The 27,201-nt window shown below is 47.5% G+C and overlaps 1 protein-coding gene across 7 annotated transcripts in view; it reads right to left on the reverse strand.

Moving 5' to 3' along the window:
- The window catches only part of NPHP4 (nephrocystin 4), a 51,867-nt gene that overhangs the window by 14,023 nt on the left and 10,643 nt on the right, over positions 1-27,201 (reverse strand). For 6 of the 7 annotated variants that reach the window (XM_062593150.1, XM_062593147.1, XM_062593149.1 and 3 more), the window contains exons 6-17: positions 24,301-24,437; positions 23,082-23,263; positions 22,656-22,782; positions 16,188-16,370; positions 15,124-15,253; positions 7,989-8,035; positions 6,509-6,622; positions 6,185-6,345; positions 5,781-5,966; positions 4,932-5,119; positions 3,261-3,421; positions 2,459-2,639 (exon numbers count right to left, since the gene is read on the reverse strand). In XM_062593150.1, the coding sequence (XP_062449134.1) occupies positions 2,459-2,639; positions 3,261-3,421; positions 4,932-5,119; positions 5,781-5,966; positions 6,185-6,345; positions 6,509-6,622; positions 7,989-8,035; positions 15,124-15,253; positions 16,188-16,370; positions 22,656-22,782; positions 23,082-23,263; positions 24,301-24,437 (1,797 nt within the window). The remainder of the gene's footprint in view (positions 1-2,458; positions 2,640-3,260; positions 3,422-4,931; positions 5,120-5,780; positions 5,967-6,184; positions 6,346-6,508; positions 6,623-7,988; positions 8,036-15,123; positions 15,254-16,187; positions 16,371-22,655; positions 22,783-23,081; positions 23,264-24,300; positions 24,438-27,201) is intronic. The other variant, XM_062593148.1, reaches the window with a different exon arrangement.

Genomic DNA, 27,201 nt, shown 5'->3' on the forward strand with positions numbered 1-27,201 from the left:
TTTAAGCAACTTAAAGATGCGCAATTCCAACGGTAAATATTAACTTCTGTATTGGGCAAGACTACTTAAGGCTGCAGAAATCAGGATTTCTCTAGGATCTTCTCTCTCGTGCATTTGACTGCAGCCTGTGTTAAATCACCACCGTTTACTTCCAGGGCCATCTTTCTCTAAGTCTTCCACACAGCAAAGAGCAAAAGCAAAGCGTTTTTAGACACGGGAAAGCACAGTAAAGATCTATGCGTCAGGACTCAGCACCACCTGGAATCACTCCACATTCCCTCACTCCAGCAGACAGATTTGAAAATGATGGCTCCACTTCACATGTTCATTGCAAACCCACAAACAGGCACCTGTGAAGTCTCGAACAAAAAGCTTAGTCCGATTTGTTTTGCTGAGCAGCCCAATAAACACCATGACATGTACAGAAAAAGGCTCTGGTGCTCAATGTCTTAAGCTAAATTTCATAAAGAACTTTTAAAACCTTACTAACATTATTTTGCCATTAAAAGAAAACCACACAGGCAGAAAAATCAAAGGGTAGCTGTTGTCCTGGTATGCTGTGTTTTCCTTCTCTCTTTTGCTGGGTTTGAGTTAAACCTCTCTGGGTCATGAATCTCAGACGCGCCTTCCCAGGAGCTTATCATACTTTTGCAGGCAAAAATATGAAAATGACAGTTTAAGATATCTTACAATGGAGCTAATCTTTCCTCTGAAGATAAGATTTTAAAACCTGGAATCACTGCACATTTATAGGCCAGTGAAGTAGACAAAGTACCCAGCACATTCTGGGAAGAATAATGTTCTTACAAGGTTGGTTTTCTTAGAGGTACAGCTTTCTGCATGCCGCCTGCTTCTCCCGTCTCCTTGCTGTTTACCAGCACCTAATTGAGTGTCACTGTTTCCACGTTGTCTGCCTCAAAGCTGCCTTACATTGGACATTTGTAAAACAGGCAGGCAGAAACAACTGGAAAGAGAATTAATGAGCTGTACATGTCTACCTCTTTCTGCAGCCTAATGGTATCCTCAGCCTAAGCAAAGCAGGATCACGCCAGGCCTGGGACTTACAGCTGCACAGATTTCTCAAGCACCTAAAAATCCTCTGAAGAGCCGCAGTCAGAGCTCTTGCTCAAGGCCCACCAAGCGTTTGCCTCACCTAGTCCCAGGGCAAAATGCGAGTATCTAAGATACCTGGGAACAGTTTATTTTTCCAGAATAAAATCATTTTGCAAGTATCACAAAGCATGACGGCAGTTTTCATTCTGGCATTTTACCTGTAGAACTTATATCCTGATGCTGCCCCTGATCCCATGCAGTCTTCCAGTACATTTAAAAACACTATGCCCAAGAAAGATGACCAAAAAACCTCATTTTGCCCTAGAGCACGACTTCTGGACCCTCCATTTTGGTACAGCTGCTCTAGGAAGCCATAAACTGAGCATTTAACCGAAGGCACAGATGCACTCACAGAAGCGACCCTAAAGTTAGAGGAATTTTCTATTCGTGCTGCCAGCAAATAGTACATAAGCTAGTGAAAGGGAAGAGCAAGGAAATATGGCTTGGCCCAGAACAACAAGGAGCCTGGAACTGAGACTGGGAGCTAGCCAAGAGCCCGCTGCATCGCATTGCTAAGGGCTGCACTTCTGAGTTTCTGAATGTTTGGGGTCGGGAGCAGTTCACAACCCCATGGAGGACTGACCTCAGCCCTGAAATACTCTGGCAACCCTCCTCATGGTGCAGGCCTGGAGCTAGGCTGTCAGTAGCCTGTTTGTCAGCGCACAGAGAGCCATCTGTATCAGTATTCCCCGATTATAATGCATCACCAGAGACCAGGGAGAAGGCCACTGGGGTTGCTTCTAATTCAGCTCTGCTACTGACTGATGGACTAAATAAAATACAATAAGGCCATACTGCGGACCATAAATTCCAGCTAAGTACTTGTGCCAAATCAACACAAAGAGACGCTCAGATGAGTGGATCGGAAGGCCTGAGTATGACAGAGTGGGAAGCTCATTGAGTGAACGAGTAGAAGACCCAGAGCCTGTCAGCGATAAACTCCAGACACAGACTTAAATGGAATTTAGACTATCAGAGTAAAAGACTTAACCTCTGATCTTCTCAGAGATGTTTGGGCACAGCAGGTGCTATTAACCTTCACTCGAATCAGTTCCGGACACACAGCGAAGGTAAAGGACAGCACCGCTTTTGCGCCAAAGCTGGGGGCCTTCAGCTGTATGCCGAGACACATCCTGCTGCTGGAACACAAGCCTCTCCGCCGCATCCCTCCGGGTGCGACACCCAGGGAGCAATGCTGGCCTATAGGGAGGCTCTCAACGGCCCCACAGCCAGAAACGCAGGAGCTGGCAGTAGTCAGAGTACTGCCCACAAGACATGGCCGGAAAAGGCTCAGAAACCTCCGCTGTCTGGCAGCGAACTCGGGCAGAACACCTGAAGCTCTTACCAACGTTGGCCAGGCAGAGGTGAAGTCGACCCTTCACAACAACGTAGACACCAACAGGCCGCACCGTGCCGTGTCTGAGAACGTCCCCACCCACCACTGGCACGTCCTGCTCGTACTCGGTCGCTGCAACCTCCAGCTCGTGGTGGCTCCTGACGGCTGTCCGACCCTGGCGGAGCAGGTGCTGTGGAGCGAGGCAAAGAGCAGTGCAGCAGGTGCCTCCGGCGCCTCCAGACAGAGCGAGGCATTCTCGGGACAGAGCACTGCTACGCTTCACGTGATCGAGTGCAAGTTCTAGTAAGAAGATCCATCTCCATTTACAAAAACAGCACATGCGTTTCCATCACAGGCTGCTGTTGATGAAATGGTTTCATCACAACTGTTACCCAAGAGGATAACAACTGGGCATTTTTTAAATCACCACTCCAGATAACTTAGATTTGAGAGGTTAAAAAAACTGGATAAGGATGGTTCTGGATTTCTTTGATTTTTTTTAAAAAGCACAGTAAGCCTTAGAACACCATGAAAGTCCCGAAGAACGGAAAGAAAGTTAACATTTTGCCATCGTTTTCAAGGATAAGATGACAAATCCTGTGATTACAGGCTTGTCAGATTGACATCAGTCTCAGTTAAACAAGGGAATGGCTGATTAAACCTTGATTATTAAAGACTCGAGGGTAATACAATAATGATGCAATACAAGACAAAACAAAAAGCACAGACTTCCTTAAATTTCTTGCACGTGAAGCAGGGATTCTTTTTCATCATTAGCAGTTGTTACAGCTTTAGGAGAAAGGCTTGATACCTTCAACTTAACTGCAGCCGATCCAACAAGAAGTAAAGAGTCTCCATCCCAGATGTCAATCTGAAGGCTATGGTCAGCCAGGTAACATATAAACCAGTGCTGTTCTCCAGGTTTCAGGAAAGCAGGGTCCACCATGTATTTCAGCTGCAATCCCGGAGATCCTACAGCAAAAGGAACGCAGCAAGAAAAATTAGTAGGCTGCATCCACACGATCTAGGATACTTTCCGCACTAGAGAATCCTACCTGATTATAAATTCATTCTCACAAGGTGTGGGGATTATGGAGGGACCCATAACCCCACTGCGTCGCTAAGAACTAAGCCTTAGAAGCATTGAGCTGCCTAAGCTAAATCAGCATCTCTGGGACACAAAGATGCACAGCGCCCAGTTCTCAGCACCAAGACCCTTCTTACTCTGTGCAGGTGCAATTTCAATCTAATGGACCTATCAGTCAATTAGTAGCTTACAGGTTCAAGCAGGGAATGACATCTACTCATAGAAATACTCAGTTTGTATGGACCTTTCTCTTCAATTGCCAGTAATAATTCCACATGGAGAAGGAACGTTATCAACTAAAAATGCTCTGCAAGAGATAGTATATTGGCTTTGTACTCTTGGGACAAGAATTTAATAAGACAGAAAAAAAAGCATATTGCTAGGAGAATCAGATTAGATTACTCTCGGCAGTTTGCTTTAATGTGTTGCATGTCTTAGATACACTCAGCCACAATTGGAGTCAGCAGTCTAGATGTCTGAAACATGACACCAATACTTATCGATGTTTTACTTTATGGTTTGACATTTTGAACATTAAGTTTATGCCACATAAGCTAATGGAAGCCTGCTATTAAAACAGATACCAGCCCATTCCCTTGACCTGGAGACAAGCCTAAATCTGATTAAACAACAAAGTGTTTCAAGTGCTTTTTTGGCCAAAATTCCCACGCGGCTTTTCCTCATACATTAACATAACATAGCACACAAGCAAAACAGCAACAAAAAGCAAAGTCTACTGATGAACTGCATGGAAAACTCAAAACAGCAACAAGATTTCTGTATTAATGTACTTGTAAGCCCTGGGGCAAGGCCTAGGGAACACTGAGAATTCTACGCTTTATAAATAAATCTAGCTCGCAGGCCTTTGAACAAGATGCATCTCCTTCAATTGTCAAAGATATTTCAGAGGAAGGAACAAGAGAGGCAATGTGTAAGCAATGCAGAATTACCTGACTGAATGACCCACTATAGTTAGGTGGTTCTGCCTTAAAACGTGATGTCTTATACCACTGATAAAACGGAACGCTTCAAGGCATAATGGTTTTCTGTATATGCAGTTAATAAGTGATGATAGAGCATAATGCCTTCTGTATACATCTAACTCAGTTTTGAATCCTGCCAAGTGAGTGTTTCAAAAATGGTTCCTACAGCGTTCAGGCAAGTTATGCATTGCAGGAAGAGACACGCTACCTTGTGCCTGCTGTAAATATGTCGCCTTTTAATTCCCTTCCACCTAGCTAGGGCAATCCTCACGCTATTCATTCTGTCATGCCCTTTCCATTAGATTCTGCTCTGGCATCATGCTCTGTTTTTAAGCAACTGCTAGAACCTCCAGGGCTTCTGAAGAGGACATGCCACGTGAGGACACCAAAAAGCACCAGGCCCAGAGCTTACCGCTGCTGAGGGTTCCATCCTTGCTAATCTGGACAAGGACACGCGGAGATGCAGCTGACCGGGCTGCCTTCTCGTTGTCCGTGTCGACCAGCTGCAGCCGCGGTGTGGTGACCGGTGGGAAACGATAGAACTGGAAAGTGAAGAACACTGTCTTCGGCCACATTACTTCTACACCGTTCTGCAGAACCCTTGACCAAGAAAAGAACGCTTTGGGGCTAATTTGTAATACAGTATTTCCTCCTGATCCTAAACTTGTTGTGCATTTGTCATCTACTGAGAAGCAGAAAAAACAAGATCAGTAATATCAAAAGTATTTGGATTTCTTTGAAGACAGAGGGCATATGGTTTGCCTTTGCTTTCCAAAAGCTTCATAACTCCAGCTGTCTTCTACCGTATGCTGTGATGGAAGAGCCAAGGGAAAATAACATTTTACCTTCACACAGCACACTGCCATCTATGGAAAAAAAAACTGTGAACAATGCATCATCAAGATAAAACCACCCTCAGAGGGAGAGTCTTTCCATTAAGTTTCTGAACTTAAGGTGTAGTTGCAAAAAAAAAAAAAAAAAAATCCCACCTTAATTAGTTTTTGCATCACATTGTGGCTATTGGAAATAAAAAAAATAAAATAATTGGAATACATTCTAAGAGCATCCTGAAAGAAAAATAATTGCACTGTAGAAAACTCTTCGGGACTTTGTTTCCATCACAGACATCAAAAGCAGCAGCACATTTATAGAGCTGCATCCAAGTCAAACAAAGCAGGTTGCAGGTAGTTTTAGAAAAGGATTGTGCCCCCAAAGCACTTCGAAATCACCTGAAGACTGTCATGAAGATTTGGGATCTTACCTACTAAAAGCAAGAAATTGCAGGATTATTTCATTGCTTTGCAGAACATCAGCTTCTTCCAGTTGGGGGCTGAAATTCACAGGGTCTGTGGGGTCCACGACTTCCACTGGCTCCTTGTTACAGTCCAGGATTTCTGGAAAGCCAGAGGCGTGCAAACGAGCTAGGGAGGCACGAGTGGGTGCAAAGCTAGAACCGACAGAGAAATGGTTTTGAGTTTCTTGGCAACAGCCTCACAAACCTGGGCCTTTCTTGTGTACCCCAAGACGCTCAGCAATGGGGTTCGGTGAGCACGAGAGCACTGAGGTGACTGGCAGGGGCTGTTCAACGGCACCAGGCGGCATCGCCCCGGCGGGGACGTGCACGCCGACGAGCTGCCGCCCCCAAACCCTGCCCGGGAGCCTCACCTGCCTGCCTGCACCCCCACGGCCGCGATCGGCGCCTGCACGGGCATGAAGGGCAGCTCCCGCAGCTGGTCGCTGGCACCGGCATCCGGGCCCGCGGAGCCGTGGCTCAGGTCGGCCTCCAGGTGAGTTATTCCAGCTGGGCTGCTGCCACGGGGCGGCTCCTGCTGAGAGAGGAGAGCACACGGCTCCCAGGGGCTCGTGCTCCCGGAGGGAGGGAGGCACGAGGCCTGGGTTCACGCCGGCCTGCACCGCTCGGTGCCCGGTGCGGGGCAGCCCAGCCAAGGGCAGGAAGCCTTCGGGAAGGCACGCCTGCGCCGCACTCACCGTGCGCGCGCTCCGCGGCGCCCTGCGCGGCGCGGGGCGCGGGGAGCCGGCGCTGCGCCGCAGAGCGGGCTCGTCTCGACGCTGCGGGCAGGCTGACAGCTGCGACAGGGAGAGCTGAAAGGAACACAGCTATCGTGAGCACATCTGCTCCGCAGCGGAGCTCGCGAGAAGGAAGAAATATCACGACGCAATCTGTGCTACAGGAAGTCCCCAGGGATTAGCAGGACCAGAAGTTTCTCGTTTCTAAAGCAGTCTACGCAGTTCAGATGTTGTTTGCTCTTAAATTTGGCTCAGCAACGTCTCTGCTCCTCAGAGAAGCAGCACAGCTTGGTTGCTTGTGGGTTCACACCTCTGCTTCCTACTTTAGCTACTGTGCTGTATTTCGTTTTGCAAAGGGAATAATAAGAAAACGTGGTAGAAAAAAAAAATAGCCTAAAACAGTCCTCTGAAGCATTTCATTTCAACAAAAATATTTGTGAGCATTGATCCCTACACTAAAAAAAACCCCAAAAGATAAGATACTGCAGTATTCATAGCTTTTCTTAAACCTTGACAGCCCTCCATGGAGAAATCATGCATCACAGTCAGCATTTTGCCATGGGACAACAGTAGCTAGAAAATCTGGTTCACCAAAAGCCAGAATTGCCCTTAAAAATAGTAAATTTGGAGCGTGAAAATAACTCAGAGATTTTTGCCCAGCAAAGTATATGCAGAATTTGTTTTGCTTCCTCTGAGGATACGGATTTTAGCAGCGTGTTTAGTGTTATTTGGCCACAGTAGCCTTGAAAACTGACAGCCAACGGGATATTGAAAATGCTCTCAGCAACTGGCTGGCATTATGTGAACACAGCTACTTCCAAGGAAATGTCACTGCCTGCTAACTGTGCCCAAGCAGTTCAGCAACTTTCCCATGCGGGCAATGCACCCCCTGGGCAGGACTTGGGCAGTTTCTTCACACAAGCAGGGCTTTTATGTGCAGAAAATCCCCCCAAAGCAGACTTACCGAGATAACTACCTTTATTAGCATTATCAGTAATAAATTATAACATGAATATAACATCTGAGAAAAATGAGCAGCAGAAGCAGATAGTTCTGCCACCAGATTCATCTGCTGCAGTATTCTGCGCGCAGGTGGCTTACGCGCGCCGGGCTGGAGGCATGCTCTCAGCCCCGCTGCTCCGCTCCTGCTCCCACCAGCATTTTGACCACAACACCTCCTTCACATCTTTGCTTCCTGCCCCTCCCCAACAGATCCAAGCTCCGTCGTTTATTACTTGGGCCTGAGTTATGCTGTTGTAGAAAAGTAACCTCCAGACTTCACTTACCTGCTACAGATTTTAACAACTAAACTCTTAAGACACCTGTAGGCATGTAAATGAAGTCGGAGTAGGTATGTCTTTTCCCCGAGTGGAACGTAGGAGAACGCTGGCAGCTCATGCAGCCGGGGCAGCCCCAAGCAGTCGGCACGGGCAGCACTTACCCCCGGTCCCTGGCTGGAGGCCATCGTCCGAGGCGAAGACGCTGAACCTGCGGGAGGCAGGAAAGACGCGTTCTAGGGAGGCTGCAGACGCCAGGATTCAGATGCGCCCCGGGCTGCCCGCACTAAAGCCAGTGGCAGCTTCGCTTCTGATCAGGATGTAATGTGATACAAATTCTGCTCCCTATCAGCTTATTTTTCAGAGGGTTGAGCCTGTTCAGTGAGGTGCCCCGCTGTTTCTCAGTCACTTGTTTGCCTTATGTTTCCAATAAGCTTACTCTACCTGGGAGGGCAGATATACAGCACTTCTCCAGATTCATCGGTTATTTTGCTAGGAATTAGGCTACATCTGCCAGTTAGAGTTTTCCTGTTGTAAAACACAGTTCCCCCATCTCTAGACAGGGCTGCAGCTTCCCTTAAAGCCATGTGGCACTGGCTAAGTGGATTGCTTAATGAGACGTGAAAGTTTTAGGATACTTAAGGTTTTCATAGCGCTTCCATTATTTCTTGTCACTACTTTCATCTGTTCATACATTCATGCCCTGAAACTGTATGAGTTTTATTGTGTTTATATTTGGCTGGTCTACTTGTTCACTGGCACAAGATGAACTTGCTGTTGCACTAAGCAGAAATTCTTTAGAATAGGCTAGGAACACAGATGTTTTCTGGCAATGTTAAGGCTTTATTCTACTTTCACTACCACATACATTTCAGCTATTTCATTCTGAACACTCTCCAGAGGAAATTGCCCTGCTTCCCTTCTGTCCAAAATACTGTTTTCTTTCCATTATGACAACTTTGGCTATTATTAAAACGACCATGCACAGACATATACAGGGCACAGGAGCTGTCAGCACAGCAGAGCTACCAGAGATTCCCAGATGATGTGTTAGACCACCGATTTAGAGCAGCGTAGAACGAAGCCACACACATTGCTGTAGATGTGCTACACTAAGGTATTTCTCAAATACAAGTAAGGGCAGATATAGCTCAAAACAAAACAACATTAGCGCAGCACCTCAACAATTACTAAAATCACATCACCTTCAAATATTCTGATAAAGCATCCAGTCACTCAGCCATCTTTGCAGAATTGTACTGATCTGAAGTAATCCGAAATCTTTGTCAAAATGTCCTATAAATCTCAAGAGGAAAAGCACCTATGCTGTCACACGGTAGATGGGTCCACACGCACCCAGGGAACAGTATCACTTATAGCAAATTCCAGCTCTACTGAAAATGATGCCACAACGCGCAGCAGCTCAGGATAGCGGATAATGTGCAAAGCAGACTGAACTGCATCCTCAGTGCAAGCCAGACGACTCAAGTTAGTTCACTTTCCTCCTCTGTGGAGAAAGAGAGATTCTACCAGGCTTCAGAATTCAGGCTGCCGCTGCCCAGAATATCTGGAGTGTGTACGATCTACAGATGCTGATACTTTCTTTCCCTAATGTCTGCTCTTTTCTGAAATGCAGAACACACAAGGACGCAACAGCAGGAACGTATGCAGCAAGTACTGTTATTTGGGCACCATCACAGGACAGTTGCTCTGTAAGGCATAAAATATCGGTTTGCTGCACAACTAGTAATCAAATCAACGGAAGATATACTCAGCCTTCCTTGGCCAGAAGGACCAGATGGTGGTAAGTTTTCCAATGAAGCTCTAAAAAACGTGAATAAAATGCTCTTTTCAGCAGCTTGGGGTACAGAATCGCTTTTTGCACATGGCCCCTCTTGGAGCTGCTCACCTCACTCCATTTCTAGAACACTGCTGTGCTCTGAGCACTGCAAAGCAGCTGTGCGCTATCTGCTCACTGCTCTTCCAAAAGGAGCTGGAAGGAAGCGAACTGCACTGTCATGCTACATCGGCGTCCGTCATTAACATGGATCTAACCTAATGGATTGTGTTAAGCGCAGCTGTGAACTTATAATTGCTGTGAACTTTCTAAATAGGTAAAACAAGCATTAGTTCTGATCACAGCAAACAAGTCGGCTCTGGAGCCATGAGACACCTAGACAGAGCTGTTGGAGAACTAAGCCCTGAGATGCCCAGGAGAACAGAATTAACTGATTACATCCCAGTTGGTGAACAACATTAACAGCAGCCATAGGGTCTCCCATAACATACCCGCCACTTCAGAAGAAAGCCTCTCCTGTGCATTAAACAAGAGAAAGTAAGGTAGCTTCAGCAGCAGGGATGATCTCCCTGCCCGCTTTAGGATGAAGGGCTCGAACATCTAGGTAGTCCTTTACATAGCACGTTATCACAGCCCCCATCTGTTCTGTTTAAGTAACAGCTGGTGGGACCTCACCTGGAAAGGCCAGTGCCAGGAAGGGTTTTGTGCCCTTCAAGCTGAAGGCAAGAAAGGCACCTTAAAAACGTCTCTGCCGATTACTTCCCAGAGAACCTACACAGTAGGGAACTGCCATGCTCAGAGTCATTGCTACTAAAAAGAAAAAAAATAATGGAGTAAAAACCTCAGCCAGAGGCTTCAGCTTCCCTCTGGGCTGCAGCTGGCCTGATGGGAGCTGATAGGTAGGCTCTGCTCGCAAGCGGCACAGACCTCCGCTATCATCGGGGAGATGCGAACGGAAAGGCGCCGGGACCTGCTCGCTCCTCCACGCACCACAGCCCGCTTCCTGCCACTGCTCTGCCGTTTGATACAAAACTGCTCTGCCTGCAGCAGCAGAACAGCCACGGGTGCTGCCTCCGCTAATCCCCATCACCGCACGCGCTCTCAGCCGCTTGCAAACAGGCAAAGAAGGTGCATTGCGGGGCTCGCTTACGAAAAAGGGCAGAGGACCCTGAAGGGCTCTGCAAAGAAAGCTGCCTACCCGGGAGGGAGGTCGCGTAACCGGACCTCACCTCACTCCTTGGGAGGAAAAAGGGCAGCAGCACCTGCTCTGCCAGAGCCACTGCGGCAGCCACACGCCGCTGCTGGAGGCGCGAGCGGCGACACTGGGCTCGGCGATCGCCAGCCGGCCCAACTCCATGCTCCGAAACGACTCGGACGCAGAGGCGAGAGGGAACGAAGGGCAGAAGAGAGCTGAGCAGCTCAGTCCCACCTCTCCGACGGGGCGGTAAGGGCGATGCTCTTGTTGCCACCCCTCCAACCCAGGTACCTCACTTCCAGTTGGCCTCCGATGCGACTTAGCTGCAACTCACAGCACCCTCAAGAACCACAAAAACTCCACAGAGGCCGTTTCCTGAACTGCCTCACCCCTAAGAGAAATACAACAGTTTGACTAACAAGCTTAGGGAAGGGGACCTTCCCTGCTCAACCGGAGTACCTTCACGGCAGGGCGGGGGAATGGCCTGTCCTCTAGAACAGTTGCCCAACGCTGTACGTATCTTCACTGAGGGGAAGATTTTTAAAATCTCGCAGTGCTTCAGGAATCTCTGACGCTCTCCGTGGAGGCAATTCAGCACACGTCCGATCTCGATTTTGCTTGCCTGCCTTCCCTCCGCTGGCAAGCGAGCCGCATGAGAACGCTCCGCTGGAGCTCCTTTTCCCTAGACAGGCCAATACCGCGCTGCCGCAGCTGGCGTCGGAAGAGGCCTGCAGCGCACCCCAAAAGGGGCGACGTCCTCGAGGGTGCACAATCGGGTCAGAGCACACAAACTGTTAAGCCCCTGGACCGCTTCCAGGCACACACGCCTTGTTATAATACCAGAAGTCAGAAAAATCGAGGGTATAAGCAGAACTGGTTTTAAATAGCCTGTTTATCAAAGTTCTCCAGGAGGCTTTAGTGGCTCTTCAGGAAGCGCGCATCCAGAAGAGATTACCACGTTACACGACATGAGAGACTTTCCAGCTGCCTATCGCACGTAATGCGGCAGTAAGAGGCTGCAGCGAACGACTGCCTTCCAAGTGATGCTAAAAGCTAACTTCATTCTGGAAAGCCTTCCTAAATCGTCGGAGACAAAAGGAAAATTAGGTTGCCAACTGCAGCAAATTTCCAGGCCTGTCCAGAGATTAATTTTTCCTGACACCCTATTACTTCACAGGCAGTTTCTGCTCGCCAAGTGCAGCTGTCAAGAAATTGTTAGGGTTTCTCATTCAACGTTTCTGTCACTTGAGCACATAACCAACCTCTGAAGACATTTGCTTTTGGCAGCGAAACCACGACGGAAAGTTGATCAAAAACGCAAACAGACTGCTCCGCTCCTCGCCCGCCCGGACACCGGCGGTGCCGTGCGAGGGCGCGCGGGCTCCCGCCGGCCCGGCACCCCCATCCCACCGCCGCCGCTCGTCCCCAGCGCAGCTCCAGCCTCGCGGAGCGCAGCCCCCGGCGCCCGGCGGGGCGAGCGCGGGCTCCTGCAGCGGGAGGCAGCGCCGCGAGCGCTTCGCCACGAGCCGCCTCTTGTTAACCGGAGGGATTTGCACCGACTCGCCCGCCCCTCGGCCAAATCCCGAGGGTGCACCGCGGCCCGGGAGCGGCCCGCGCGCTCCTGGGCTGCGCAGCGTGCAGGAGCGCCCACGCAGCACAAAGCCAGCTTTCGCCGCTGGCCACGAACAGTGTTACCTCCTTAGAATACAAGATCTTTGGGGGCAAGAAATAACACTTAACCCAGCAAGGCCTGAAGGGCTCTGCACGCAAGGTCAGCTCAGCACTTCTGCACCACCCGCGGGCACTGGCCTGGGGGCAGCTCGGACACTTTGCAGCACGTGCCCTGGCTGCTCGCTTGGCTACACACCACTCCATTTTGATGGCAATTAGCTAGCCCAGACTATCTGCAGAACTGGAGCACGATGTCATTTCACATGCTAGCCATTTCCTTTGGTCCTCCCAATGTGGCTTTTTTGGAGTAACGTACCTGTTAAGACACACTTTTTACCACACCACAGTTCACTAAACGTTATTGACTGATACCAGCAGAATTGCATTTGTAAGAGACCTTTCAAGCAACATCAGGACCTTAACAGCCTCACGATTACATCAAGGAGAACCTAACCCAATATACCTCCCAAAACTCCAAACTGTTAAATCACTCCAACTGACCTTTTAAGGTTTCTGCTTTAAAGCCCGTTAAACCAACCAGGCCAACCCCACAGAGCCAGAAGGCTCTGCAGACCAAGTGGGTCAGCAGCTTCCCCAGGAAAGCCACGGTGCCACTGCCATCTCGTGGAACGACGCAGCACGGCGAGCTTGCGCGGCTCCCAAAATACCAGGCAGGACTCAGATCTGCAGGCTGAAGTGCTTCACTTCAGCTAACTGCTACAGTGTCATCAGGCTTACCAGAAGATCCGTGCAAGTTTGTAAAGCACTCAGAGAAAAGCATCAGTCAGAACTTAACCTGTTACGTATTTAAAGACTCGCACCGAGACTTGCACGGGAACGCACGCTAGAGCGGGAGCAAAGCTGCAGAGGAAAGGGGAGAAACAGAGACCTAATTCAAAGGATTTCAGTAGTCCGGTAGTAAACGAACATCGTAAGTGGCAAGCAATACCACAGACAGTTTCCCAGACTACGCTGTTTCTGACACTTCCCCATACTTTAGGTTCTGCTCCTCACAGGAGCTAAAGCTCCCACGTTGTAAAGGGCACACACAGGAACGCATGAGCCCGCAGAGCCGGCGGCGAGGCCGGAGATGCTGGCGATGACTCCGAGATGCTCCCGAACAGAGGCTGACCCCCGCTTCGGGGCAGGGCAGCCAAGCCAAGCGCTCGCCCCCCTGCACACCCTCGCACGCCCCCGGCCCACGGGCGGCACGGCCGGGAAGGCCATTCCGGCCCCGAAGGCGGTGCGCAGCCACGGGGCCGAGCCTGCCGGACAGAGCCCCGAGCGCCAGGGAAGCACCCTCCCTCTCCGGGTCTCCGCTCCTGCCTGCCCAGCTGCGAGGAGACACGCTCCACGCCTAGTACTCAGCTACAGAAACACAGCACAGCTGCCTCCTCGCGCCCAGCGGCGTATCTGAAATAAGCTGCCTCCGTCCGCTGAACGGCGCGTCGTTATTTGCAAACCACCACCGAAAAAACTGGCTGCCCAACAGGCAATTCAGTGGTTAAAACTAGCACGTGTCTCCCCTGCAAAACATTTACTAACAGATGACCTCTCTGGCAGCCCCTCAAGTACAAACAGTCCTATAGATTTCAGGAACACCACCACATTAATAAGGTAATAAACTCACATATTGATGTTTAAACAGGCAGTTAAGTTGAGAGCAATCTGGTTTGCACATCCATGGACAGATTGAGAAAGATTAAAAACAGCACAGAGTGGCTTTCAATGAAAGAGGAACAGTCTTCGCTGCAGAATCCACGGTGAAACAATCAAATTATTCCAAGACATAAATAAGCAAATTAGTTTTCTCCTATTTTGATCCCAGTCTCACATTCTGGAGTGGAAAGTTCAGACAAAAATCAGGATCTATGAATTTGTTTCCCGTCGATCGTGAAAGAGAGCAGACAGAAACAAAAGGAATAGGAACTGGAGAGGATTTTTCAACATCACTGGGCATTGATTTAACTCTGTTCCCAAGTCAAAGTCACTGGAAACTTTATTTCTGTCTTCAATACACATAACAGATCAGTGCTGAAAATCCTACCATCTGGTATTCTTGCGCTATATATATATTCATATGTGCACATACACATATGCAGGCCTGGCTTTTTCTCAGCTAGACCCTGGAACAGAATCACTTGCGTTAGAGGTACATGCTGATTAAATATGTGTTGCTGTCACATTCTATAAACTGCAGCTAACCAAGATTATTTATTATTCAGTCTATAATTGACAACTCTTCCATCCTCAGCCATCTGGAAGGACTAAGAGTTTAAAGAGACAAGTAATACTAGCATCAGGGAGCAATACATTTCTGGTGTGGCTGTAAGGCTCTTCCAGGAGTTTTCAGCAGTGCAACATGGAAGCCCCAAATATTGTTATAGGACATGGAACACGAATGGTTGATGACATCCTAGAAATTACGGCAATTTTTGCGCACAGCTAAGTTCTAATATCACAGTTACATTTTGCAAAGTAAAAATGGGAGTTTAATTCAAACTGATGTAAGCTTGATTCACTATAATTTACAAGCTAGTTCACTAAACTTCAGATGAAGTACTGTTTTTGCTTCTGATCAGATACTGATGCTACACTCTATACTTTAAATGTCACCAATATGGAAAACACTCACTCAGAGATGGTGTAGGAGGCTTCTCTGAATCTTCTCTGTCTTTACTTAAGAGATCCGCAGAGGTTACAAGATGTTCTTCGGAATCAGTGGAAACGTGGAATTGGATAGTACCAGATTCAGATTGCCTCACCTGAAATTTTGAAGTGAAGTGAAACCCTTTTAAACTAATATGTGCATACTCTACCATCTCTCTGAAAAGAGAACAGATTCTCTTACCCTGCAGTCAGAAAAAACTATGGTGCAAGAAGCATCTTTCCAGGCAGACGGAGGCAGAGCTGGCAGGGATTTATATTTTAACACCACCACCAAGAACTGTCCATTTGCAGAAACAAATACACTTGCAAACTCTTTCTCCAGTCTGCCTCAGACATCAAATTTTGCTGAGGTAAGAATATGCACTTACATTCACTAGCTACTTAACAGTAAGCTAGAGAGCAGACTCAGCGCTCTACCTTCTCTGCAGTCTACATGAACAACCACCCCAATCTACAACAGAGCAAGTTACACAGCTATTCAGGTTTGTCTCTGTGGCAGAGTGATTAGCGCAGTTTAGCCTCGTTATGAAATTCTGGAAACAACTGAGGCATTCTTGCACAAGATCCTTCACCAGTAGTAATTTTTTTTTTAAAAAAATGATAAACTATAAGCACTTTGGAGCGAGGTCTTCAACTTTTTATTTTAACGTACATCACTTAGGATAAAATAGCTCAAGTAATGACGGTCTCCAAGAAGGATCGCAATAAATAGCACCTTTACCAGCTGTGACAGGTCAGTGTGCATATTCACCGTAAGTAAAGCAAAACAGCAGCTGACAGCATTCAGCACGCTCTGTATAGTGCATGGGTATATTGGCAGGGGGGTGGAGGGTTGTTATCCTCACTCTGTTCTCTTAAGTCTTTATTCAGTCAGAGATTTGCTAAGAGCCTCCCTATTACCTGGGCACTTAAGATTCTTTAAAGGAGTTTTTTTTAAATGGAAAGACCCCCTGCTGGGCCCGGCCCAAAAGCCAACAGGATGTTCAACTGTGTTTGCAATGCAGCAGAAATCACAAAAGCGTCGCTTACCTCTCCAGAGCTCACGCTGTTTGGAGGGGTCTTGTACACCAGGACGTGGCTGGGATTGGGCTGAGTGCCTCCGCGCAGAGGCACAACCACCTCTGAGGAGGCAGAGCCCAGGAAGGGGCTCCAGGCGGCCCACCGAACCGAGTGCATGTAGGCCGCCTTGCTCAGAGACGTGCCGGACAGCGCCTGGGGAAACAGGAGAAGAGCAAGTGCAGCGAGCGCCAGGACCCCACGCTTTCGCACTGGAGGTATACCGCTGTCAGCGTAGCAACAAAATAAAATAGGTTAAAATCAGTCATTTCCTGTCCAGTGAGCAATAAAGTTTTGTAGCATTCAGAATTCATGGTAGACCCGCTTCTGCCTTTAGGAAGTGTGACATTTTTCTAAAGTGCTTTTTACCCTAAAAGAGCACGAGCAGGCTTTTGCTGTTAGCACATTCTGGAATTATTCATACAGGCTGATTTATGCTGCAACAAAAGAAAACATCGAAGAGCGGGTCACAAAATGAGGCCTCAAAGGGACAGCGCATCTTTAGGCTTGCGCAGTCCGTAACAGAAATGCCATTTACTGTCTCCTGACACTGCCAAAGCTGCACACGCACGGCCTCTACGTTCAGTTTCCACGCCTGGAGAACAGGCTGGAGAGACTGCCCGCGTACACGTGGAAGTCCTAGGTCTACGCTCAGAGACAGGCCTCTGGGCTACTTCTGGTTTGGGCACAAGGGTGGGAAGGGATGGGAAGGCCGAGTTACATTCGCTGAGGTAAGAAAACAGTCTACATACTAACAGTAAAGAGTTTTTTATTATTATTATTCCCACTGAGCAACTCTAAACGTCAGGGACACGATGAATCCTCGGTCTTTGTACAATATAAAGAAGTGAATGCCATCAAATAAACTACGGTTCTTATCTTCAGCTGTACGTTTTCCACCCTTAACTCCAGTATTACAGAAATCACTTTTCTCTGCTTTCAGCACATTTGAGATGTACCACTTCCAAGCACATTATTTGTCTTTCCAGACCCATTTTTGTCAGAGCACAGCATTCCCTTCAAAGCACTGACTTTCCAGGTGCAAAACAACATCGGCACTACTCCGCTGACGGATAGGGACAGAGCATCGCCCCCGCGCAGAGCGTTCGGGATCGTTCATACTCCGCAGTTAAAGATTACTGGGCTGGCTTCCTCACAACACTTGTCTCCCCTCCGCTCTTTGCCACTGGCAGTGCAGACAAACACAACTTTAAATGATTTTATCTGTTTGAGGCTAAACAGAATCATGGCTACAGCTGCATACAGATATGAATCCTGCTCTCACTGTAATCATTGCATAACTCTTCCCACTCGAGTGCTTTTTATTTTTTCTTGTACATATCCAGTTTAACATGTCACTGAAATTACTCCCCTTTCTGCATTCTACGGTTGCAATATATTAGACAATCACATTTCCAAGATAATTTTACTTCATTCTTTTACAAAATTATGCAAGGGACTATAGCTCTATATTCTGGATCAACAAAATGCAAGACAGTGCTTTTCAAAAATAATTTCTCTTGTATTTTTTTTTAACATACATAGGCTGAGAAAAAAGCCCCACAACCCCACCTCTCCTTTTCTAATTTTAGTCTTTTTTGTCAATATTTGGCTCCAAGTGATCATTTTCAGCCGAGCAGTATAAGTGAGAGTTTATAATGTAAGCGCTAGCAGATTTTACTAGGAATTTATTATCACCATTGCCATAATAATAGGGACAATGTTCCATGAGATGAGAATTCTTCCTATGTATAGAAGGTGATTAGGTCTCTGCAATAAGGACAGAGAGCTCATTAAAGAACCAACTCTCTCAAATAGCTGCATTAATGATATATTTTTGACCATCTACCTCTCAAAGATGGGAAGTGTATTCTAAAAAGAGGCTAAAGGGTTCCACTTACCCAATCACTTCAACAGCCTCCCCTTAAAATCGAAGGTTATGAAGAACATGCACAAAAAAAGAAAAACTTATAGGTCTCTATCAGTGTTTGAAATCATCCTTACAGCTCCTGGCTAAGTGCTAATTACAGCGCAGAGACTACCACGATTAGCTTGGCAATCTGCTTTGGGATTAGCGCGCAGGGTCACTGGGTTCACCTTGCCGCGGCGGGGGCCTCAGGCGGCTCGTGGCACGGCGGGACGCCAGGCAGCGCCGGTCCTCCGCCGGGGACGGGCGGCCCCGAGGACCGGGGGCCGCGGGCGCACCCGGAGCGTGCGGCGGAGGGGATCGCGCCAGCCACCGCCTGCGCGCGCCAGGGCTGCAACTAAGCGACTGCCTCACCTCGCAGGGCTCTCCGGCTGGCCCCTCACCATCGTCACGCACGCTAGGGGCATTCTGCTTCTCTCTGCTCGCAATTAAACCTAGCGACGCAACTTGAGTTGAAAAATAGAATTGAGTTTGTTAGCACAGTTGAAAAATATATGCATTCCGAGACCCAAATCCCTGCAGATCCTTAGGTTTTAGCTTTTTAAATGAGTTGAATCCAATATCTCATTTCCAGCAGCACGACTCTTCTCAGATTTTCCTCTCCCAATCAATACAAATCCCTTTGGTCTGGTGTGCGTGTGCCACTTTTATAAATATGGATATTTTCCCCCAGTTTTGCTTTGGATAGCTCTAATATGAGAAGACATTTACTGCATTATCAATGACCCTCTCACAGCCATCTTAGTGGGACAATTAGGGACTCGTAACAAATCAATTGCTATTGATTCAGCCACTCCGTCACGCCACAGACTAATGGCAGGAATAATAAAGGATCTCTGGAGATGACAGCTTGGGCAGAGAGCCGACGCGGTGCTAGAAAAGCCCCGAGCCGCGCACCGCCGGGCGGCTGTTGCTAGGGAAGGGAATAGAGACACGCTGCAGCAAGCGCTTCCCTGCTGCTCGCCTGGCTGACAACAGGCACATTTCTAAACTTTGTACCTCCTGGAATTAGATCATCTTTATCCTGTTTGCGTCCGCCTGCTAGGATACAGAGGAGCACGACACGCGTGGGCGATGCCGCGCAGCGCAGCCCAGCCGGCACCCCATCGACCCGCACATCCTCCCCGCTGCACCGGGCTGGCGTGCCACAAACAAGGCTCCGGCCGCTCTCGGTCGATGCCTTACTGATGTTCGTCAATACTTCATCCCAGCAACACGCAAGAGGCAGCTTTAACCTAGCAGGGAAAAAAAAAAAACAGCGCAGCTTGCCGACACTGCAGATGTCGACGCGGCAGATGCGTTTCCTGGTCTGGAAAGCGACACGCCGCCGGTGGGCAGGGAGGGATTATTTTCAGGGCTCCTCTCCGACACCGGTGCCGTTTCACAATCAGGTAAACGGCATGAAGGGAAGGAGACGCTCGCACTTCACTAGCTACAGTTTGGAATCATTTAAGGTTCATTTTAACCTCCAAAAAATGGAACGTTATAACTGAATACACACAAATGATCAGCAAATCTATGTTAGCAAACGTGATCTTTGCATGCACAATCAACAGAGATTTCTCATGACTGAGGGGTGGAACAAGTCATGTTTAAACATCCAGAAAAACCTCAGCACTCCAGAAAAGAATGTGAGGGGTTAATCTTTTTTTCCAGCATCAAGCTTATTTTTGTGCTACCTTCTAAAGAGGAGCCTTTTTTTAAATTAAAAAAGCTGAAATTCTCCAAATCAGTTTGCCAGAACACTCCACAACTGCTGCAGGCTAAATTTCTCTATATACATATACACAGTGGAAAAATTTAACAACATATAATTAAAATGATTTAATAAGCCCATTTGTGACACACTACACAGGGTGCTGTTGAAAGCACTTTGACATTTTGAGAGGAGATATTTGCTTTTGTCCTACAGAGTGAAACTGTTCTTTGAATACTGTACATGAGTAAAGGGAGCTATTGTTTGATCCTAGAAGATACTGTGCAGTAAAGCGCAATTTTCCCTCCTGCCTCCAAGTTTTATAATGTTCAAAGGCAGAAGTGAATATTTAAATTTGATGGCAGTCAAAATCTCCAGCAGTAGTTAAAACTAATAGAAAGACTCACTTGTAAAAGAGCCTGATGAGACTCCAAAGACTTCGACACTAACGATTTCCTCGTTCCCTCCCTCCTCCCCCTGCGGGGAAGCAGGATTATCTGTAATCCCCCCTGTAGACTCTGCTCTTGACGCATTTTACCTCCTGAGCAGAGGACACGGATAGCAGGCACGCCAGCAGATTGCTCCCCAGTCCTCCCAGAAAGCAGAGCTTGCACGACCACGAGCGCGGCCCGCTTTCGTCCTTCTCTGCGCGACGGTCGCACCCTTCTTGGCGCTCCCAAGAGTGGAGCTTCGCGAGACGAGAGAAGGCAGACGAGGCAACTGCCCCGAGCAGCTACCCGTTAAGGATCAAGCAGCCCCCACGTCCCCCGGGGGCGCACCGGGGCAGAGGACTCGCCAACACCCGCTTTTGGGCAAGCGCAAAGCTGAACCCCGACAAACCACAGCCCTTTCCAGGCAGGAAGAGGAATGACATCTTGCCCTCAGCTCCCAGAGCACAGTCCGTCCGCCACTCGGATTTGCCCCAGATGTTCCCAGGGTAAGGCAGGAAGCCACCCTTGGGTGAAACCCAGGGCTAGTAAAGCAACAGAGGAGTGGGCTGTCGACTGCCTTCTAGGACATCAGCTAGCAAATGCAGTGGAAGGGACTGGCAGCGGGACTTAAATGCCAGAAGGAATCACCGCTTGAGCAGGAGCAAGGAGGCGCCGAGTCAATGGTCCATCAAGTAAAGCTTCAATACAAGCTGGTCGAGCTGGGCTCCTAATCGAAGACGCTAAGAGACCAATGAGCCAAAGGTAGTCACAATTCCAATTTACAAGACCAAGGATGCATACAGTAATTGCATTCACAGAAGCAGAGCAGCGCCTAATAAGCACTCACATTTTTAGTACTTTCTACCAAGATTAATAAATCTCTTGTTGGGAGGATTCTTTTATTCAGTGCGCTTTCTCTTCTGCTTTATGTTCCCCATCTGTCCAAGTCACAAATCTGAGCTGCTAGTCAACAGTAATTTTTTTTAAGAAACAAACAACTTTTTTCCACTAGTGCACTTAATGAGTGAGCAGAGCACTGCCACAACACAAAGACTGATTGTGGGGGAAAAAACCCAATGGGAAGCAAAGAAGAAATTTATCAAGCACTAAGATCTTGTGATTGCTCTGACTAATGAAAAACACTTCATTTTTCAGAAATAATTAAAAAGCAGTGATGTGTTAAAATACGCCAGGAAAAGGTACAAAATACTGAAACTCTGCAGAAATAGGGTTTTGAATGAGAAAATCCTGCAACTATACAGTAGATATCCAAGAGCTATCTTAAGAAATATGAAATGTTTTGAGCTTTGGGTCTGTGATTCTTGAGGTCATCCGAGTTCAGGTATGAAGGGCACATCTTTCTCCTACGTCATTAACCATTTCTGTACAAGATTGCGTATTTGCTTCCCAAAATAGGTGAAGATCATCATGGTGGGAGTAGGAAACAGAAAATTTTGCTAATTTTAGCAGTGATAGTTGGGTTATTTTCAAACATGCTTAGGGAGAAAAAAACAGAACAAAAAAAGCTATGTCTCTCAATTTAAATCATCATTGTTCAACACATTTATAAAAGGTTGCTCTTTTAAAAACATTAAAAAATCCCTCTTTGCTATAGATGTCACACAACGTGTACTGTTTGAGTCATTTTTTCACTCCGCCGAAAGCTGAGGCATTCAACAAATTCCCTATCTTTCCAAGTCCCTTTAAGAATTTTTTCCACAGAATTGTTTTAGATTCATTTCAAACTGTCCTGATGTTAACAGAAGGGGAAAAATATACATGAATGGAGTTCTATGAAAAAAGGGCTTCATTAATAAATGTAACCTCTAATTTTGAATTGCAAGGGCACTACCCCTCATTTTTCTCTCACCTAGACATAGAACACTAGCTTGGTAGGTTGAACGACCTAGAATTACTGTCTAGCTGGACCATATGCAGCACAATTTAGCATTTCAGAAATCAGAAAGCCATGCACTAGCAAGAAACTATTCCATTTTTCCTTACAGGACTTAAGAGCTTAACCATTTAGGAAGGAGCTATTGAATGGATGACACGTGTCTTAAATGCCTGCACTAATTATACAGCAGACAAGAATAGCTCAGGTGTCATTCGTCTATTATCTTGGTAATACAGGATGGTGAAATTTGGGCAGAATATCCAGTTACTCAAAAGGACTCTGGTCCATCAGGTGCAGATTTATATTCTTTAATAATTGATCAGAGAATCTTTAGAAATGTCACTGAGCAACCAGAGCAGCTGTGAAGCAGTTACTGCAGTCCTTCAGGGATGTGTGACTAGTTAAGGATCGTCAAAGCCTTTACTGGTTTCTAAGGCTTCTCTACACTTCTAGATGAAAAGTCATTTACAAGTGTGGAGTTCATCCCTACCTTCTCGTTGGCTCCCCCCGCTGCACAGAAGACATACTCAAGCTGGAAGAAGATTGCAAACGCTGGGTGACGAACCATTTCAGTCAAATGAATGCGACTCCTCAGAACCAGAGCTTGACCTACTCTGCTGTGTTGGAGCATAACAAAAGGGAAGATTAAAAAGCAATTGCCAGAAGTATTTATTTAGGACGCACGGTTGACTGTCTGCTTTGCAAGGCACTGAGCTAAGTACCAGAAAACAGGCTAACAGACAGCACAGTTATCCAAGCTTCAGTCTAACAAAAAACATCGGAAGCAGAGAAGGGGAGAAGCGGGGTCTGCAGCTCTAGCCCTGCAGGCAGGAGCCTGCCAGGCAGGAAAGGAAAGGAACTGGGGCTCTTGGCGAAGGTGACGGACCCGCAGCAGCTATGGGTTCTCGCTTTTTACCTTGCTCTGGAGCTGGAGCTCTGCTTCCCGAGGAAGCTCGCCGAACGCCCCCGAAGCACCTCCGCCTCCGGCGCCAGCACGGCCACCTGCGGCGCCTGGACAAAGCGCAGGCCGTTGTGGACGCCGATGTGCAGCCGTCGCTCCTGAATGGCGACCGTGGTGCCGTCCGGCATGGAGTTAGCCTAGGACACAGGTTTTCAGAAAGGTCAATTACAGCCTTGAACAGCAATGCCTGTCTGGGAAACGCACGGCAGCAGGCTGGAGGGCAGGTTCCCCAGGGCTGAGAAGGGAAGGAGGAACCTTCAGCCAAGGCAGAACACGAACTAACGCTGCAGATGCTGTTCCGTTGGCACAGCTAGATCAGCCTCTCTGCAGAGGCATCACCCCAGGGTCCCTCCCTCCGCAGCGCTCTCGCAGAGCGGCAGTGGGCCTCAGCTCCCACCCGCACGGCCCCCGCACCAGCCAGCGCTCAAACGTCTCTTTCGAAGAGAGGTCTTCGCATACACTAACGAAACAGAGCCTGCAGAAAAGCAATACCCTGGGTCTAACCCTGACTCAGACTCCAGGCACACGGGTAGGGTGCATTGGGGCAGGGGGCACTCAGCACCCCACACGGCCAAGCCTTCGGAGTGGAAACAGCCCGGGACGGGGCAGGGAGGCACCCTGCAATCCAGCCATGCGTTCGAGCAGCTCGGCTCCCGCCAGGCCCTCTGCCTCAGCCGCTGAAGTGCATTCAGGGGCTTGTGAGGAGAAAAGGAAAATTTAGGCAATCAGTCATAAACTAATAAAAATGGAACCTGCCCCAGAGTGATTGCTGGATATTAAAGTATTTCATCTTAACAGCAGATTCAGCACAAGTCTGACAAATAAACAAGGACTTTGCTTGAGGTCTCTGTTGCTCACTAAATGGTATGACTCTTAAAGAGACTTAGAACAAACAATTTTATATTTCCACTTTTCAATACAGCTGACCAAAACTCTACTTACTAGAGTTTGCCTATTCAAAACAAAACCTGCATAAGATTTCTTTTTGGATTAGTATACAGGAATTTTAAGTAAAGCAAGAAAAATACTTTAATAGCAAAAATAGGATACTCTCAAGCAAAACAAATATACTACTGGGATTTATCCAAATATTTCCACTCCATGTGAAAAGAAAAGCACTGACATTATTGCTTATCTATTGTACTTCCTCCTATTGTAACGCTATTGGCACTACCTTAAGTAAGCGATCATTGTTTAGTAATTCCAGCAGTTCTTCCTCAAATTTCTCCAGAGAAGGGTACAGATGGATGGAGAGTTTATCCAGATAGCATGTGACTGATTTCATGAGCCGTGGTTTCAGAAAGCAATCATCTGAAAAGACAAGGCAGCCAGCTACACATTACGCTGCGGTCACGGGAGGACTTCATCAGTAACCGGAGGGGCTGCCCGGCCACCCCATCCCCGGCCCTGCTGCTGCTCGGGCAGGGAATAGCCAGGAGATAGAGCACAGAGCCCTCAACCTTCCAAAACCAAACTCAAAAAAATTGAACGTCTCAGGGCAGTTTATGTTCCCCTTCTAAATGCTGCTAATAATAAATTCTACCATTCAACCATTTGATAGAAGTGCATTGTACAGACAAAGGAGCATCTATTACCATTTCAGCTAAGTTTCCTGACACTACCTATATTCTTCTCCAGCAAGTGCAGCGTGTTCTCCCCTCTCCTGCTATTAAATTTACCATCCTGACTCTAACAAAGTATGATAGCCGTCAAGCACCCTTGTCTCCCGAAGCCTGACAGCTCAACAAGCACTGCAGGGTGATACCAGCCGGGGATGGACTCGGGCAACACTTGCCATAGTAAAATGACCAAGCAATTGCCCATCAGATCAGGCCATGACAAGTGCTCTGAATTTCACGTAGTAACTCTTAGGCAGGGCCAGCTTGTTTGCCTTCGGCCCACACCCGCAAAAAAAGGAGCTGCAAGGGCAAAACCCTGCCCGGGTGCCCGCGAGTCCCCGGTGCCTGGCTTGAAGGATGCCTCTGCCTCAGGGCGCAAGGCAGCGGCGGGACCCCTCGGGGCCTCCTCCGAGGGGCACCCGAACGAACGGGCCCTCACAAACCCACACCGCGCGAAAAACCAGGAGCTCCCCGGCCTCTGCCTGACAGCATTAACACAGCGAGCGCACAGGTTAGAGAAGAGCCCTCTGGGCTCCGAGGAACAGAGGAGCTCCTAACAACTTCGGGCTTGCAAAGCTGGAGCCTGCCCTAATGTAATTGTAGAAGTCAAATACACTTTACACGTTCCGTATCCTCTGTTACCCTGTGCTTCAGTCTATCAAATTGCAGGGAACGTTTTGCCTAAACTACCTCTTGTAAACTAATTTCAAGCATCCTGTTCCTTTATATCCAGCATAGTACTGCTGTTTATTGCTTGCTTCTTTTGCTTGAGGGAGGGAAAAGCAGAAGCTAAAGTCTGCTAACTTCTGCTACAGATCTTTCCTTTAAAACAATTAAAAAAAATCACTAGAAATAGGAATTAGAAACTTTACGTTCAATTAATTTGTTGCCAAAAGCCTGAAGTCATTAACTGCAAGAGTGACGATGAGCACGTCTGCAGCTGGGCATCCGGGATGCCACAGTCACGATCCTGTTACGCCTACACAGCACTCTCACATTTACCACGTCTCCCAGTTTCCCCAGACTCTCCAGCACATACCGGTCTGCAAACTGCCTCCCGCTCCCCTGCCATGCAGGAGGCTGCTGGAATACAAGGCGGTCGTGGGTTATTGGTAATTCTGGGTAGCACACACAACTCCACACGGGCTTCCTCTCCCGCTAAAGCCCGATGCTCAAGAGATGGTTTTGGCAAAAAAAAAAAAAATAACGGAATTAATACCGTCATCTGGCCAGTGAAGCAAAAGAACTGCTGGCCAGGAAACAAACATCCATGGCTCTGCGTGATTTTAATGCCAAAATAATACTTCTCTCATCAGCCACAAGATGGGACTAATGCTCTGTGCTGCTGGAGGTACACAGCTTGATACAAACACACACACACAGATGTTTACTAAGGATGAAGGGAAACGCAACTCCTACCTGCCAGTAAGGGCAAAGGCTCCAAAAGCTGGCAAAATGGTTAAGAAAATGCTTTAGCAGCCTGTGTTACAAGTGGTTCTATTCCTAAGTTTTCAGACTATCACCAGTTTCTGTCTGTGGGCTCAGAGGACGCTGCAGTTCCTCCCGGCGTGCCAAGCTGCAGCCATCTCACGGTTACGCTTTCATGTGGTGGTTTTAACAGTACTGGGGACGCAACTGCTTTGGAGACCTCGCTGCAACATTAATTGTTTTAACGTTAATCGATGCAAACCAAGAAGCAGTCACGAGCAGGGTGTTCTAACCAGTAAGATGAAGAATAATTCAACTGAAGAATTGATGCCGTCTTTTTATTCTCTGAATTTTCAGATGCCATAATTTTAGTAGTATCAGCTCAAATCATAAAGCTCTGAAATTCACAGGTAAAGGTTTATGAGGGTTCAGAGTGTCAGAATCTCATCCCTCTGGACTCGCCAGATCTCCAGCTCTCCAGAACACCATCATGAACAAGGACAATTTTAAACAAGTTGTAAAGGCTTCTCCTGAGACTCAACTGAATGACTGTAATTAAATGAACCATTATTTATCCACAGTAGTTTCCAGGCAGTAAAGCAATTAACAGAAAAGAGAACAGAATGAAACCATTTTGACATTTTTAAGGATTAGATACAAAACACTATGACTACATCTCTGTGAAAGGAAAATTCCAGAGAAGTCCATGATACTTCTTTCCAAGTAAGAAGCAGAAGGAATTAGCTCAATACTTTATGTCAGAACTTGAGAATATTTCTAACACCCTGAAAATAGTAATTTCTGACACAGAAATTAATTTTTAAAGTCAGAATAGACCAGTAAGACATGCAGTTTGACTTCCACCACACCACAGACCGAAGATCCTCATCCCATTAAAGCATTAAAGCACATCCTTGGAGACCTCCAGGCTGACAGGTGTGGCAATGGAGGCCACCAAGCCCCTAAGAAGGCCATTCAAGCGATGAACCAGGACTGCCAGCATTTCACAACCCGGACAAGTCAGATAC

The sequence above is a fragment of the Rhea pennata genome, chromosome 22 (assembly GCF_028389875.1).
Source record: "Rhea pennata isolate bPtePen1 chromosome 22, bPtePen1.pri, whole genome shotgun sequence".
Classification (NCBI taxonomy): domain Eukaryota; kingdom Metazoa; phylum Chordata; class Aves; order Rheiformes; family Rheidae; genus Rhea; species Rhea pennata.